Source organism: Corvus cornix, chromosome 1A (genome assembly GCF_000738735.6).
Source record: "Corvus cornix cornix isolate S_Up_H32 chromosome 1A, ASM73873v5, whole genome shotgun sequence".
In the NCBI taxonomy this organism is placed as follows: Eukaryota; Metazoa; Chordata; class Aves; order Passeriformes; family Corvidae; genus Corvus; species Corvus cornix.
The window spans coordinates 22,272,620-22,290,207 of NC_047057.1; the positions used below are offsets into that span (position 1 = coordinate 22,272,620).

Sequence of the window (17,588 nt, forward strand, 5' to 3'; positions counted from 1 at the left end):
TATTCGGATGAACAAAAGAAACTTTTTCTTGCTGTTAGAAGTACACGGTGCTGACAGTATCTCCCAGTGCCTATGTAACTGCCAGCAAAACCTACTTCTGTTCTTATTGAAGGCATTACACAAAGAAGGGCACAGAGGCCTGACATCCTTGTGTCAGTGTTATTGGGCCTTGCTACCACAGATGAGTTTCTCACCAAAGCCCAGAAAACAGAGCCAAAGTCAAATGCCTGGAGATCAGCCTTAGAGTTTGTCCCCACCACTGCTGCCAGGCAGCAGCTCAGCAGCCAGCTGTGTGTGATGGATTGCTGCTGCACAGGAAGCAACAACAAAAGGTACAATACTGCCTTTTGATATTTCATCTGGCCAGGGACTGAGGGGGAGGCTGAGTGAAGAAACCCTGCAAGATCCCAGCGGCCTTGGGAGAGTCAGCTGCTACCTCAGGAGCGAGGGAGTTTCCAGGGAGGCAGTTTGTGCTTGCACTTAGGCAAAAGTCCAAGTGACTGTGTTTTGGTAAGTAGCAGGGTGAGTTGTCTTAGTAGATAAAGAAGTCCTTCTAAATAAAAGCATCAAGAATTTTTTGTATGGGAGCCCACACAGGTACATCTAAAGGACGAATACATCCCACAGTGCTATGACCATGCAGTACCAGTGGCTGCGTACACTGCACAGCCGCCCTTCTTTCTGCCCCGTGCAGAACATGCTCACACCACCCTCAGAAGCACTTGTAGATGATTTGGAGCAAATTATAGCAGACTGAACCTAAACAAAACCTTGGACTCTGGCTTTGAGCACAGTGTGGTTCAGTGAGCATAACCCAACTTCCCCTGTTCCCATGGGCATGGGTGCCTCATGGAAGCTGTGCTGGGCAAGCAGCCCAGTTCACAGCATGGACGGAGGAAGGAGAGAAGGAGGGAAACTCAGGACCATGGTGGGAGGGTGCAAACAGAAAGACAGAGATACCCCACGCTTCTTGCTCAGAGGAGTTTCAAACTTGCATTTTCTGCATCCTAATCACTCAGCAGTTAGGAGAAATATTCCCCACTCAGTTAAGGACCACTCTAAAGTTCAAAATTCATTAGGACAGGCAAACAGCATGCTTGTAACCTGGTAATTTTTTGTGAAAAGAGAGATCTGAACTTTGATCCCTGAGCAAGATCCTATGTAGAATTTTTATCAAGGGGTTAAATTGAATCTTTATCAAGTTACAAAGGGGATAATCAGGTTCTAGAGCAGGGAGTCCTCTTCCCAATGAATACCCTGCTCAGCTGGGACACCAGAGGCTGAATTTCGACTTTTTCTCTTACTGTAGCCTCCCAGCGCTGCCTGTTGTGAATCCCTTACTCATGCTGGCCCTCCCTTGGCTTTGTGGTGCCCTGTTCCAGGCTGTGGTCCCGTGGCCATCACTGGGGCCAGGAATACTTTGACCCTCCAAGATTTCTATTGCCACTTGTGGATCTTGCCATTGGCTCCCACTTTGCAATCTATGACTAAATGGTCATTCCCAGGTTCACAGCCTTCTCTTGAGGAGATTGAAAATGCCAGGACTCTCATAACCCAGCAATAGGTGCCATGCAAACACCTTTTACTGCTTTGTACCTTTTGAGAGCAGGGACAGAATGGTTGGTTGGTTTGAAGTCTGGACTCAGACCCTGCCACTGCTATAGAGGTCTTAATAAATGACCCAAGAGGTGTTTCAGGCAGTGACCTATATTTTAAAATTATATGAAAACTCAGTATTTTTTTCCTGATGTTGTAATTTTTCTTTCAACCCAAATACATAAAAGTTCTGGCAATGTCTACAACATACGAGATCCCTCATTTCATGGAATTTTCTTTTTAACATCCCATACTTTTATGAGCTGATCTGGTCTTATGTAATAAACTAGAAAAGTAGAACTATATAAAATGAATATTGAGGAGCCAAAATATCTGAAAAATAAAAGTTTAAACTTTGGCAACTGAAAGTGATAAGTAACTTTTGACTAGCTTCTTTTAAATAGTTTGGTTTATGTTCAATAATTCCCTAGGCATATTAATGAAAAAAAAGATCAATTTCTGGCATATGTTAAAGGTTAGTGGCAAATGTAAAAAGATTTGAGAACACACATATATGGAGATAAATTCATATTTATAGGAAGCACTAAACATTTAATGCTAACAGAATACTTCCTGGTTTTATATTTACATAGAGTTTTTAAATGATGCGTGTAAGTTTATGCATTTTAAATCCAACTATTGTGAACTTTTCCTGTTGCAATTTCACAACAATTGGTCAATGAATTCTTAACCTTCAGAAATAGGATTGTGCTAAAAGATAAAATGAATCTCACAAAAAAGAAGACAACAGTGAAAAATTGCAAACATTATTAGCTTGGAAATTAGGCTTATATTCTATGGCAATTTTAAGTTGCTCTTCCCTCACTTATATAAGTTAGCAGCACATAATCCAGCTTTCAGCACCATTTCAATCAGGCAGCATTTTGTGGTGCTTCAGGCAAAAGCACTAACATTGGCTCTACCAGGAACGGGCAAGTTTACCAATAATTAAGTGAATGAGAGCAAGAAAGAAAGACACACTGTTAGTTTCTTCACAAAATAAAAATTGGCATAATCAAAGTTTTATGAAAACCAGTAAGCAGGAGGTTTCCACAGGAAGAGCGAAAGCTGGATTTTTGGCTCATTAGGGTAGTTATCAGTTGCATACATAAATCTTCTGCTGAAGATACGAGATAAAACATTGCCAGTACTCCTTAATACTGTTCTCATAAAATCACATGAAAATAAACAGACTTTCAAAATAATTAGTTGGGATTGTTTACTTTCTATTTAAAAAATATTAGCCTAAAATTGAAAGTTTTAACCAATAACGGCTGTACACTTGATAGTTTTGCTTTTTCTTTCAGTCTCTTTTATTTTTATTCATCCTTTTACATTGTCATAGTCACAATTACACATATTTTGCTTTCAAATTTAAAATCAAGGTTTTTCTATAGTGCTGAACAATCATCCATAGAAAGAGAAAATATTATTCTAGCTTGATAATTCAAAATCTAAATGTTTAACCTACACTGATGTTAATTTGTTAATTTATTACTAGTTTACTTTTGCATTTGGTCTTTATTTGGTACCCTAAGGCCTTTAGAAAGGTTTCTCTCTGTGAATAGGCTATGGAAATATTTTTCTTTTCATTCGAGCTGCATCTATGAAAAACAAAAGTAAAAACTGTTTTTAAAAGGACATGATTTACTACAGAATAAATAGCCTTAGGCCTATGGACTTATGTCCAAACTGAGATTTACTCCTTGTAACCAAAGGACACATTCATTTTGTTGGACTTCAATTTATGTCTCTGCTGGATCCAGATTCAGACAGCTGTTGAATGCAGAGAGAGACCACACAGAATTATTTTAGACTGGGTACAGTTGTAGGAAGAATAGAAAGTGGGATATAACTAAAACATACATGTCACAGCAACAGAAAATTAAAAGGGAATTTGTGATATCTTACCCACCAGATTTTGTAATTGTCTACAAACCACATTTCTACAGACTGCAGCAATCTAATCCACCTGCAGGAATTTAGCACAAGTTCTCATGGTGTCTTTCAGTTCTCTCTCCCTCTCTCCTTCTTAGAAGCCAAACACACAGTTAATATTTGCTTACTTCTGTATTATTGATAATACAAAAATGAACAACGAGTTAATTTTCATATGATAGCCTGGCTCAAACCACATGAATCAAAGGAGAACTTCTGAAAGAAAAAGATTTTTTTGGTAGAAAAATTGTAATTTCATTCCACGATGTAAACACAAAGGAAAGAAACTTCCCTGTTGTATATTTGCATTTATTGATTAAAAGAGGGATGGAGAGAGAGAGAGAGAGAGAGAAATAGTGCAAATTAAGTGTATATTTGGAAAAGTGTTGAATTTCCTTCAAAGAATAGTGCCAGGGTGACTAGGAGAAGAGGAAGTCACTTCTGTCACGGTTAGACCCTGAATTACTGCCTCTGCTCTACCTCAAAAGGTTAGAAATGAGTTGTGAAATCCTGGTTGTACTGAGCTATAAAGCAGCCTTCTAAATTCTACCATTAATGTCAGAAGAAGTAAGGTTTCATCTCTATCTCTGATGCTCCACCTCAGCCTCTGTCTGTGAACGCTCAAACACAAGCTTTTCTCAGCACAGATATATTTTACTGTAGTAGTACCTCAGTATCCCTATGAAACTGTTTCCTAGCATGAGAACAGTGTATGACACCACCTTACCTCTGCAGAAGTTTTGAGTTGATTTCTGAGGGGAAATGACATTGCTTGGCTTCTCTGAAAAATTAACTTATTTAAGAGATGTTCCTGCTTTAGCAGGGAATTTGCCATTTGCCATTGTTCATTGCCAGGATTGGTATATCATTTGTTGGTTACGAATTTGGAATGATGCTTTCCAGTTCCAGGTGGGAGCTGAGAGACACATTAACTCTATACAGTCTCTTGCTGCCAGATACTGCAAACCCCACTTCTAGGCTCACTAAACACCTGTTGGCAATATTCACTTTATAAGCACAAACTATTCTTCCCTGTTTAATATACTTGTCCTTTGAGTATACATCTCCTGAAGTTTGTTTGAACTTTAATTTTGTATATTATTCACAATATGGCTGCAAAAGATATTATATGCAGCCTCACTTAGCTAGATTCAGTATTCAAAAAGAGTATGTTGTATATCAGGAGAAGGAGATGGTCTGCCTGAGAAAGGACTCAGTGGATTTGGTTTGGGCTTTCTAGTGTCGAACTTTATGTCCTGATATTGTTGCATAGAATGATTCACAATTTGTGTGATTAAAATATGCTGCTAGGAACAGCAGTGTCTCTTTTGTGCATTCGCTCCATATAACACAAATTTATTACATGCCTCTGTTTCACATGAAGTGATGCATTCAGGCAGTTCCCACATTCCTGTTACTTTTTATTGATTATTCAACGAGTTTGTGCAAATTTACTGCTGTGGGGGGCTGCTCCTGTCTATGGCAAGATAAAGAATACAGTTGTGTCAGTAGACCACAGAGGACTGTTGGTTTATTTTTCATTTCTCTAACCAAGAACCGAACAGAATTACTTACTGTCTAATACAGCAACAACTTAAATATGAAAAAGACCCCATGCCTGAGTAGTTAAAGTACACTGGAATAAATCTTCATGAAGCTGTGACTTTCACATGAGTACCTGTTTGACAATCTGTTGTAATCTGAGTTCTCACTAAACCAAAGACATGTCTGGATTGTATTGGTTATTGTATAATTCTTTATTTGTCCCCCTTGTTTTTTAAGGTATAAATATATGTAAAATTAAAAACTAGTTTTGGGTTTCTAATATAGCAGTGGAAATATAAAATCCAAATGGATCTAAGTGTTGTGTTCCTCTTCTAGAGTTAATTTTTATTTGGAGTAGAAAAACCCTTCTATTTAGGATAAAGCATTTTTATTTTAAGTGGTTTTGATGGAATATTTCAATGCATTTTAAAGACTATATGAAAATAGCACATGCAGTGGTGGTCACTGATTAGAAAATTATTAAACAAAAAATTCTCACATAAACAAATTAGCCTGATTTTAAAAATCAGTAACTATTACAAGTGATTAGTTCCATTTATGGTGCATAGGTTAGTGCATGTCTATAGCAAAGAGTTAATAGTGTTTCTAGTTTTTCTTTGAAGAGGTGAATGAGTTAATTTTCAGAAAAAAGGGGGATAAAGTACAAACCTTTTGTGTCTCCAGCTTCACAGGTCTTAAACACTGTCTGTGAAATTGCTGAGAGGTATTCATGAGAGAGAGGCTGCAAGCCACAGGACTCCTCTGGGTGAATTTTGGAACCACAGTCCTGAATTAAAATAGAGTCTGTGAAAATGACATCACTGCACCCATCCACATCACCTTGAAATCCTCTTCAAGAGTAAAAAAGTTATTTGGGGTGGTTCTGCAATTAATTCGCCCTTAGCTCTTCAATATATAGTTTAATATGAAATTTAGAATCCTTTTTCCATTCAGACAAAGGTTTTGCAATAAATTATCCCAGTCCACAGTAAACATACAAGATACTACATTTGCTAAAGATATAAGAAAATTTATTAAGGCTAACATATATAACATTCATGTAACATCATGAGGTCTCTACATATTGTATAATCTCTTACCTATTTGCCCTTAGGAATTTTGTATCCCTATTTGTAGTCATATGGGATCCATTTCTGTGATGAAATGCCCCAAATTAGCTTCAGGAGATACAGGTGCTTAAAGGAAAAAAATTTCTATTTTTTAAAATGATATTAAAATTAATTTCACCACTGTTATATAATATCATTCACTGTTGCCATGAGATTATGCTACATCTAGGACGCTATGCTTAAATTGCACCAATGAGCAAAAGACAATTAAGTCCTAACAGGGTCAAGGTGCTGACAGTTAATAGAATATGTGCCACTGATGTGGATAGCAATATGAACACATCTTGGAATTTTGTCAATACTGGTGGTTCTTGATTATGCAATCAAAAAGCAAAGTGAAACCATTGTCTCACAATTACTCTGATCTCATTAAACTCCATGGTGGTGAAAAAAAAACCTAAAAAAAAAAAATCTTCCCAGTGACTTCAAAGGGTTATGATAATATCTGTGCATAAATAGGCAACAAAACAGTGGTTATGTGTGGGTTGTCCTGTTCTCTGCTTAATCTGTCTACCTAGGGAAAACTGTTATGACAAAATGAATGGCACAGTATCTTCTAGTATTAAATGGTGTTTGGAGTCTCTTGGTCTGGACACACTGTACAGCTATTTGACAGTATAACTTCAACTAACATCAACATCAGAAAGTTCCTACCCTGCAGTAAAACAATTTGCACAGGACTTCACAAGAAAGCCCCAAATTCCTGAATGTGCTGCCATTGCCCTCAACACAGTGCCATAAAATAACTCACCAGGGATTTTCTTGTTCATTCTGCCCAGGGTATGTGTTTAAGCAAACAAAATTTTATTTTAATCACATTTCTTGGGCAAAACCATTAACAACAATTTCATGTTTCTGGTTTATTATTAATTACAACCAATATGCAGGGAACTATGTAACTGATTCCCTTTGCCTTTGTTGTGTTTCCAAAGTAAAGGACACTGCTTGCATTTAATTTGTAATTCACATCTAAACTATCATGTCATGAGAGGTTGTGAATCCCTGAACAAGATTTATTTGTTTCCTTTTTACCTTTGTAGGAGACCAATCCTTTACCATCCTTGACATATTGAATATAATATGCAAAATGAATCTGTGGCAGCTACAGATTTACTGCAGTTCCATAAATGTATGGCACATTGAGGGTTTTTCTAACTGCATGTAGATTTTTTATTGTTTTCTTCAGGTGCCATGGTGACATGACATCCTCTTTGCCTTGCCCAAAGATGAAACATCTTGTGATCTTAAGCATCTTTACAAAAGATCACTCATGGCAAAGATGAGAGCCAGACATGTAAACTTAAATGATAGTTGATGCTCTGTGTCTGTTCTTCCTGCAAACCTTCATTTTTAGAAGGGAGACATAAAAAGGCCCTTGTAATGTCTGAATTAGAATCAAAAGAAAATTTCCCCTGCATTTAGCATTGACTATAAGATTGGTGAGGTATTTTGCTAGTAAACTTTTATCTTTATGGAAGATTTTCTGGACACTAGCAAATAAAAGAGGAATAAAGCTGTCTTCTGTATATCTACCTAGCTTTTAATCAACATCAGTTGATACTTAGAGAGTGAACATTCCTGGAGTCCATCTGCTATGTGAAATGACAATTTCCTTGTCTCTTTCAGATCACACTATAGTGAACCTGATTCTTCATAACATTTAAGCCTTTAAGAGATGAAACAGATTTTCAAGTCTGTTACTTTAGTAAGTTTTCTTAATGATTACCTTAAAAATATTTGGGGCTATTAGTTCATGATATTTTGTTTATTTATAGTCTGGGTGCCTAATTTAATAAGAATGTTGCTTGTTTAGTTCACCTTTCAATAACCACACTATATTTCCTCTCAATTATATACTTATGCATATACATATACATACATAGTTTCACTCAGATATATATAAATAGCAAAAAAAAAAATTACAACCAGTTTTAAAATCTCACAGGTGGAGACAGAGAGAGAGAGAGACAAACAAAGCATTACACACATAACACACTCATGCAGCTGATGTCACGGGATGAATGTCATATAGCAAAGACCATTGTAGATGCAGTGATGCTTTTGATTAAGGAGTCTAACAACTATGGACGGATTTTTTAAATGGATTTTTTATTGTTGTTGTACCTTTTCACCGCCTCCACCCTAATGAAAAAATGATCACTGTGAAATTGCAGCAAAAGGAAAGAAGGTAAGAAGCCCTTGACTTTCCTGGGAGAAGTCATCCCAATAGGGAAAAAATGTCCATCTGTGTTCATTTTAACACTTGGTGCTCCAGCAGTGACACAACACCAAAACAAAAATCAAGTTACTTTTAACATCTACAGCTGCGGCTACCTATCAGCTCAAAAAGGCATTTTCAAATAGAAAGGAATGATTTTCAGTATTTTTCTGGAATAACCCAACTCTGTTCATTCAAAGCTGCGGCTAAAGCCATAATTTTTGGTGGAAGTAGACTTATGTTAATGAATTGAATGCTTTGGAAACTCCCATCCAGGATGCCTGTATACAGGCTCTACAGTCAGCTTGCTCAGTAAAAGTCCTTCTTGTATTTATATGAAAACCTCTAACAGTCGATGGGAGTGGTGGGCTCAACACTGAAAAACAGGCAATTTCTGCTTCAGTACTCATTTCTGAAATTATATCCAGCCCAATTCACTGAAGACTACCCCTACCAGTCTAATAAAGGATCAGAATGTTTTAAACTAAATAACAAGAGAAATATAATTAAGATCACAGGAATTCCTTTTAGTGTTGCATACAACCAACACGGAGGCAAAATTCTGCATCCTTTTAACATCCAGAACCCATGCATGGCTGAGAACTAGTGGATGAGATAAACCCCACTGAGCATTCTTGGTAAAGAAGGCAGGAGACCCCTCCCCCTGCCAGCTCTGACCCTGTGGTCCCTTGGCCAGCACTGCCCATCAGCCTGGCAGGTCACCCAGCCACCTCCTCCAGGCACTGCAGCCCTGCCTCCTCTCATGGTGCTGCCAGGGCTGTCTTATTCCTTCTGACTGCACTTTAGACATGACAGAATAAAGCTTCATGTGAAAGAGGTAATTTAGAACACTTTTCTGTTGGTCTTTGTAGGCTCACTGACTGAACTTTATTTGATCTGGTTCTATTTAAGCTGACCTGAGTTTCTCATTAAATACTTTCACGTCTCTTTAGTCCATCTTTTTCTTCTATTTTATACATAACTAAAACTGCATGAAAAGTGATTAAAAATGATGCTATGGAAGGACTTCTAATAAAATTAGTCAAAGAGTGAGCTCATGAAATAGTGAAACTGTATATTATTGCTAGGTAATAAATTATGAGCAGATGGATTAGCTCCACTCTATCAACTTTCTTAATATGGCAGGGATAAATGAAGGAACAGCTGGCATATTGACCTCATTTCAACTGTCTCCCTCTGTCCAGCTGCAGTATTCAGTGATAGATGAACCTCTGAAGATCCAGAGGTTCAGGCCAGTTCAGTTCAGCACCCAAATTGACTAGATTGAAATGAAACATGTGTGTGTACAAAATAAGTATGGAGACCTGCCATAAGGAGAGGCATTCGCCCAAGAAATTTCAGTTTGCTACTGCTGTTGGATGGGAAACAACGACTATTATTAGCCATCAAGCACTGTCGAAGGCATAGATAAAACATTGTCTACACCAAAAGACACACAAAGCCATTAAACAGAGAATATAGGAGTAACGGGATGAACTGATGGAGTAATGTGTCCTTGTGCAGCAGCTATGTTTTAAAGGAAACTGTCACCACAGTATCTTTTAAGAAACCTAGTAAGATCTACCGGCAAATATGGGATAATAGTTCCCCAACAACCCCAAAGACTGTCACAAATAACACATTAAAAGACTGTGAGATGTTCCACACAGATCTAGTAGGGACCATAAAAACACTTTAGAAAAGGAGTCTGGGCACTCCTGGGTTGGAAAACGCAACACCCAGACATCAGTAAGAGACTGGGAATGATATGAAAAGCTGAGATACTGATCATGTTGTCAGGGTAGAACAGTTTGGTATGTGGACAAAGTACAGCCATCAGTCTAAATTGCTTTTAAGTTCTTAATTGTGCTAATCATGTTCTTGCTATAATTAATATTACTGTTTCTTAAGAATAGAAGCATACCTGAAATTGCATGATTTTTCCCAATCACAAATTTATGCATATAAAATTTATTTGAGAATAATGTCACATGCTTTAACCAGTGACTGAAGATTGTCATAAATATACAGTACCTTTACCAACTGCTAAAGAACTTTTGAAAATCCCAGTAGGTGCCGCTCCACAAAGAGAGCATTAAAGCACTTACTGTTTATATGGACAAATAAATTTCATCCCAACATTACAGCAGATGCTGTGTCTTCCTCTGCACTGAGAATGCTAACCTCACAGAAAGCTATGAAACTGTTTTGAGAAAATATTACAAGTTTCATAACACTAGTTTAGTATCTTTTATGTGCATGGGGAATATAAAATAATCCTTTTAATCTATGAATGATTTTGATTCAATTCCATTTTATATGCACACGACATCAGTTAGACACTATCTGCCTTCCTGCTCCCAAACAGTTCAAAGTGCTGCATTTGTGAGCCATGGAACAAAAATACTCATGAGACCTAAAATGTATGACTCTTAATCTAGCAAAGTCTTGTGAATTATCATTCTGAACAGCTCAGAGATCCAGCAGAATTAGTTGAACAAAGACAATTGAATGTGAAGTCCAACTCCAACTCCACTAAGAACAGAATATTATAAGCATAAATTTTGGAAAACATTTCAAAATGTACCTAATGGTAATTACAGAAGGGGTTTTTTCAGTATTTGTAGCTAACATCTCTATGAATTTTTCACATGCTTTCTTAGCAAACATGTTTTCCTCATGAAGCTAATGATATTTCTCCCAAGCAAGAACAGTGACGATTTCCAGCTCATATGCTTTATAAACAAAGTACACAAGGAAGAAAAAAAAAAGGAATTAAAAGAATTTAGTATTTCTTCCTCCCTAAAAAGGAAGATAAAACAGGAACAAGGAATAGCAGATAAAGAGGAGCATTTTGCTGTTTATGTTCTGGTGTTTTTTAGTTTAAAAAGTGATACGGTAATGTTGACCTGGAGACTCTAATAAAGAGCTGCTTCAGTTTTCTATTCCTATTTAGTCCTCTTCTTTACATCCTTCGTTTTAAGTGCAAGCTCTGAATGTGAACTGACTCGAATTTTGCCAAGTCCACTATCTGAAAATAGAGAATAGCTTGAGAAAACCATGTGCTTTGACAGTGCAAAAAGTAAATGTTTTAAGGAATAAACAGAGGAATTATTACATATTTATGGTTCTCTCAATAAAGTGCTGATGTGACCCTGACTGTTTTCCCTGGTAATTAGATAAAAAAAATGTCCTATACTAGCTGGGAAATCCCACAGCCTCATGACTTTTCTTAAGGAGCATTTATTTCTACTCTCCCATGCTCAGGGTATATGATATTCACAGATCACACTGCAGAGAGATCTATACCCTAAGCCTCCTGTGTGCAAGAGGCACTCAAGCTCTAGCCCTGTCCCTTTGCTTTTAGGCTGAGACCTTTATATCACAGCCATGACAAGCACAGCAGAACTTCTCTGACAAACACAGCAGAACTTCTCAGACTGCACAATTACCACTGCATTCAGAAAGTATGAAGAGGGATGAGAGAAAGAATGAGTTGAAAAGCATTACTGTTCCTTCATGAATTCTGAAACTGAAATACTCTGACAGTGAATGCAATGCATTGAAAAAACATGATAGCCAAGGACCTAGTCCAATGAGCTATACATCTGCCAACACTACTGTTAAAACTGCTTTTCACAGTAAGCAAGGCTTGAAAAACACTCTGTGTTTTGGGGTATACCATACCAAAAACACTTCTTTCTCTTTCTAGAACAAAATCCTTTAGATGATGAAATATATCTCTTAACTTTTTATTTAGGGGCTGGGGCATATTGAGGGTTAGGATTCCAATGAGAGATTTAGGATGTTTGAGCCCAATTCACAACTCTGCCTCTTATTTTCTGTATGTTGGAGCTCCATCCAACACTATTCATCCTCATCTCAAAACTCTCACTCCGTTACCACCATCCTCCTAAGCGCCTAATTTTCTAGTATTGAGCATAGGCAAAGCCACCCATAGCTCATGCAATATGTAAGTCAGCCCCTTCAGCAGTAACAGAGTTTAAAAATCGCTTTGCCAATAATGCTTGGTCTAATAGCTGTTCTCAGGACATATTACTGGGAGTGTGCAGTGCATCAATAGGTATTTCCCTGGTAGAACATTTCCTTGTGATACAACAAACACAGTTTAAAGTTTAGAGATTTTCTTTGGTAAGCCATCTCATCCACTACTGCTTCTCATCCAAAAGGTGCCAAGAAGAAAAGAGGCACCTGAAATAGATGTGTGCTCATTGCAATGCCCCTACTCTGGACAGGGGTGATCCCTGTATCTTGAGCTTTCCCAGAAGCTCTGTGGGAGGCAGGTCATAGTGCCTGGCAGTCTTGCAAGCAGCTGACTTACCCTTCTGTATTTGGCTCTGTTTTTAAAGTGACCTTCAACAAAGGATCCATCTCTGATAAAGAATCAATCTCTGAGGCTTTTCTGGCCAAAGATCAGACCCTTCTCTTATTACAACATTAGGCCGTTTGCTTAAGTGAGTCAAGAGACCTTGAGAAAGTATATTTTTAGACAGAGTGCATTTACACAAATCTTTCTAACTGTAACCAGCAAATACATTATGAGAAACCTATTACTGATGTAAAGTTCAGAGTGTTGTTGCCTACACAACAAAATGTGAGGGCTAAAACTAAGAATGTGTAAATGACACTAGAGAAAGTATCTATGCAAATGTCCAGGACACATGGGCAGTGCATGGATAGGTCTCCATTCAACACTATCCATAACTCCAGCCACAGCTACTTATATTCAGGATGTGCTGTATAAGCCCATGGTAGTACAGAAAGGATGACAGTGACTTTATATATGAAAGAGAGTCATAAATGGGAAGATTTAAGAAGTGATGGGGTTTTTTTCTCCTTTCTTTCTCTTCAGTTAAAAGCTTTGATAAAAATAAAATTACTCAAAAGGAAAGAAATTGACATCATTTGAGACTAAAGTTTCTTGGAAAACACTCATAATGGAGACTGTATCAAAACAAAAAAGATAAATACATTTACAGACAGAATCTGGTTATCATTTATGCTTCCCTTACACCGCACTGTGGCTAACCATTAAAAAAATGATGTAATGAAGGACTGATTTGACTTTCAAAATCATTACGTATTTCATTCAAAAGACCCTTTGAGTTAGAATATTTTCATTGACGTCTAATAGCTATGAGCAGCACTAAATTTCACATATCCCCAGATACTCATTTAATATGAGGAGACAGGAGTAAGACGAGTAAGTTTGTTTTCCTAGAACACCTAAAAATCTAGCCACGTAGTGATTTATTTTCTAAACTATAATGGGGTCGAAATTGACTCTAGTGAATTTGCAGCACACTGGCTGCTAGAATCACAGAAGTGAACTTAACTGATTTTTACTAACCATGATCTCTTTCAAAAGATACTGATTAAAGGTTTGCCTCCTGGTGCACAGCAGACTGAAAATGCAGGCTTACAGCTTGATGGCTCACTGAACAGCAGACTGTGTGCAGGTAGCTCTCACACATGGACAGAAACAGATTGCATGCAGTTAGCACCAAATGAGCAGGCTGAAGTAAGAATTTGCCCTGCTTTCTCCAACATCCTTCTCGCAGTAATTTACTACTTGTACTTTTCATTTGGGTAAAGTAATCAAGCAGCCACTAGTCGAACAAGGCCTTCCTCAAAAAACCCCAACTATTTCTGAAAACCAAATAATGTGCTTAATGACTATATTTATAGGCAAGGCATGGTAAGTGACGCTGAGCTGAAGTCTTGTTTTGATAAATATTGAGATCACATTAGCCCAGAGAAGGGACATAGTGGGAATAGAAAAAAAACCCCTTAAAAATCAAAATTTAGGCTTCCTCAGCGAGGTATTAAGGCAGTTAATTACATCTTATTAGACACTGAATTTCCCCCGACCTACATAAATACTTCCATACAGAAATTCTCTCTCCCTTATAGGAAGACATCTGGAAGATTTCTGTGATTTACTTCAGGTCTGGGGAGCAAAGAGGAGGCAGAAAATGCAGCCAGTGTAGCACAACAAACATAATTAAATCAAAGTGACTCAGGTTGTTTCCACTGAAATGTCAGAAACATGTTAACTACTGTTTTTCTTGTAAGGACAGAGGCTACACTTGGATCTGGGCAATGTTCCCAGGCCAGGTGAAACCAAGATACAGCATTTCAAAGAAATAATTCTCTGTAGACCTAGGGACTCCTCTACCTTTCATATGTATTTTGAGTCAGCCTGTGAGGTGTTTAGTATTTAACTTTCTTGTGTCCACTAATAAAACTAATTACTGTAAATTCAAGTTTCTGGAAACATGGAACAAGTTTTTTTTCAGCAGAATAGGCACGGATATATTCACATCTTGTAGCAAACTCTCACACATTATGACTCACATTGTGTTTCTGACTGAAAGGATTTTTTGATTACAAGCAATGCTCCCTGAAGCAGCTCTAAAATAATGGATTGAATATTATTGTCTCAATCTTTTTGCCTTAGACAGACAGTCTGGCTGAGGCATCTCCCTCAACCTGCCCATGCTCTTAGTTCTTAACCATCTATTTTTCATCTTCCTACTCTTCCTCAGGAAGATACTGGCTACCTTGAACAGGAATTTTATTCAGAGTGTCTGCCCAGTAGTAAAAAGGCTCTACAAAAAGCCCTACAAATCTTGAACCAATCCCACAGACCAGATTGTCTCCAGTTCTAGCTCTTTTCCATGTGGCAAAGAGCTGCAAGAACTTACTGTGGACATTGAGACCCTGGCCTTGCAGCAGACTAAGCTATTGCAGAAAACTGAAATATTTCAAGTTTGAATCAGAGGATTTACCACAGACAAAAGGACTGAGATAATGGAAAGTATCTATTCTAGCAAATATTAGATTACAGTGTATTATGATAAAGCATACATTAGATTCCATTATGTACTGTATACTGTAATCTGTATTAGATACATGATAGTAATTTAAGAAAAGTTAAATTAAGTATTAGCACAAGGATGTTGTCATCTTGCTATTACTTCATTTTAATTCCTTCCTTCCACATCCTTTTTACAGCCTTTTTATCATCTGACAACAGTAGAGATTGTATAAAATTTACAGTCTTTTTTTATAGGAATACACAGATGTGGAGTAATTTTGCTGTGCTGATCCTCCCCCAATCTGTTAATAACCCTTTCTCTCATAAAAATGGCAGCTCTGCATGACTGAATCAGAGGAGGATACTTACAGAAAAGTATTAAAGTTTGAGAAATTCTTGTCTCTGCCCAATAATTTTTTCATATTACCAACATGAGAAAGACAATAAGAAATCTTGAGGGAAGGCCAGAAAGGGGAAAGATGAAAGAGAAGGATATGGCCTAAATAAACCGTAAATTGTTTTCTTAGGACACACAGCTGTCTAGATGTGCCGTGCTATGGCAATTGAACAGAATTGCTTAAATAATTATTTGCAATTCCTAAAAAATATTTGGAAATGATGCCTCTATTTTTCAATATTAAACCTACTATCCTACTGTGTTGAAAGAATAATGTAGGAGGAAACAGCTCAAGATTGGCTGCTAGTCTGAAAGCACTGCATTACTATTTTCATACTAAAGAGTAAACTTTATATATATATATATACATATATAAAAGAAAACATGTAGTAGATAAAATCTAGCTTACCATTTTGCACTACAAAATGTCCATATAAAAACTGATATTAATAGAACACCCCACAGTGATTATGTGATTAAATAAGCTCCTTCTAGGTTGATAAACTTAATCATCTAGCATAGTGGGGAATGGAAATGTACACAGATCCAACAAAGGACTTCAATGCAGCTATGAAATCCCAGACATGCAGAGGCTCCAAATGGCCTTCACATTGCCAAGTTCAATGATCCCACTTCCTCCTGGTAAAACAGCATAAACCCCTTCACTGTATCAGAATGCAAAACCATAATGAAGGTTGGATTTGATGATCTTGGAGATCTTTTTCTACCTTAATGGTTCTACGATTAAATGAATCTTGAATGTGCTGTAAGGCATTTAATGTAAAGCAAAAATAGCTCTTTCAGTCCTGTTCTGCCTTTCTCACCCTCCAGTAATTGACTGAAGCTGTGCAGTTAGTTCTGAGTTAAAGTCAAACAAAAGCTGTGCTATCATTATTTATGAGTGCTGGTGGTCCACTGGCAGTGTGCTGCTCATAACCAGTTTTTACAAGAAGTTGGACATTTCCCAAGATATTTTTTCCCTGTCTTCTGATTGACCTCAGTGTCAGCTGTTGAGTGCAATTATTTCAAAAGTCCACAAGACTAATGAGTACCTCTCCACAGCAAATATAGCAAGTTACAAAAGTAATTTTGATTGTTTCACCGTGCTTAATAGTGAATGTCACAAATGCCAGGAGCTAAAGCAAAGTGTAAATTCCCCAAATACTTACATTTGCACCCTACTAGATACAACTCATATATAGGTTTTTTTCCAACAGAGCAGCTCTTCAGGTCTGCTTGTCCTTCTTTTCTGAAGTACAAGGTCCTTAATACGAAGCTTTCCTCATACAGATGTAATGGTATAAAAAAATCAAAACGTGTCAAATCGTGATACACTGTCAGAAAAATGAAAAAGTGGAAGCATGCCAATCACAGCTTTATCATGATTTTATCTGGAATAACTTGCTGCCTGCAACCCCCACATGTGCAGTGTTTAAGGGCCTGTCTAACCACATATTTTTGCTCCACATCTGTAAGCTAGGAGTAGAGATCTGTTTGCACAGTGTAGCACTCTGGAAAACTATGATACTTCCACAAGTATTTCTGGCTTATAAAGCAAGAAATGGGTTACCTTGAGGCTGTGATATGTTCATCTGTGTTTTATATGTTACAGTTGTAACACTCTTCATATTTTATACATTATATTATGTACTTCAAATGTCAAATCATAGAATTTCAAAATGAAAAGGCACTTCTAATCATTAATAAAAGCAAACATATATAGCTTTGAATCTTTCACATCACAACAATTTGCTACAGTCAAAGAGCATATCGGATTTGTTTTACATCCCTCAAAAATGTGCTTCCTTCATACAGTTAAGGGATCACTGACTCACAAAATCATTCCACTTGGAAAGAACCTCAGGAGGTCTCTAATCTAACCTCCTGCTTCATGCAGACTCAGCTATTAAATCAGACCAGGTT

The 17,588-nt window shown here is 37.3% G+C and overlaps 1 protein-coding gene across 3 annotated transcripts in view; it reads right to left on the bottom strand.

The window, feature by feature from the left end:
• Positions 1-17,588, bottom strand: part of CPED1 (cadherin like and PC-esterase domain containing 1) — a 143,681-nt gene that overhangs the window by 20,453 nt on the left and 105,640 nt on the right. For 2 of the 3 annotated variants that reach the window (XM_010395476.4, XM_010395475.4), the window contains exon 17: positions 5,749-5,866. The exons of the other annotated variant lie outside the window; for it this stretch is intronic. In XM_010395476.4, the coding sequence (XP_010393778.2) occupies positions 5,749-5,866 (118 nt within the window). The remainder of the gene's footprint in view (positions 1-5,748; positions 5,867-17,588) is intronic. 3 annotated transcript variants of the gene reach the window in all.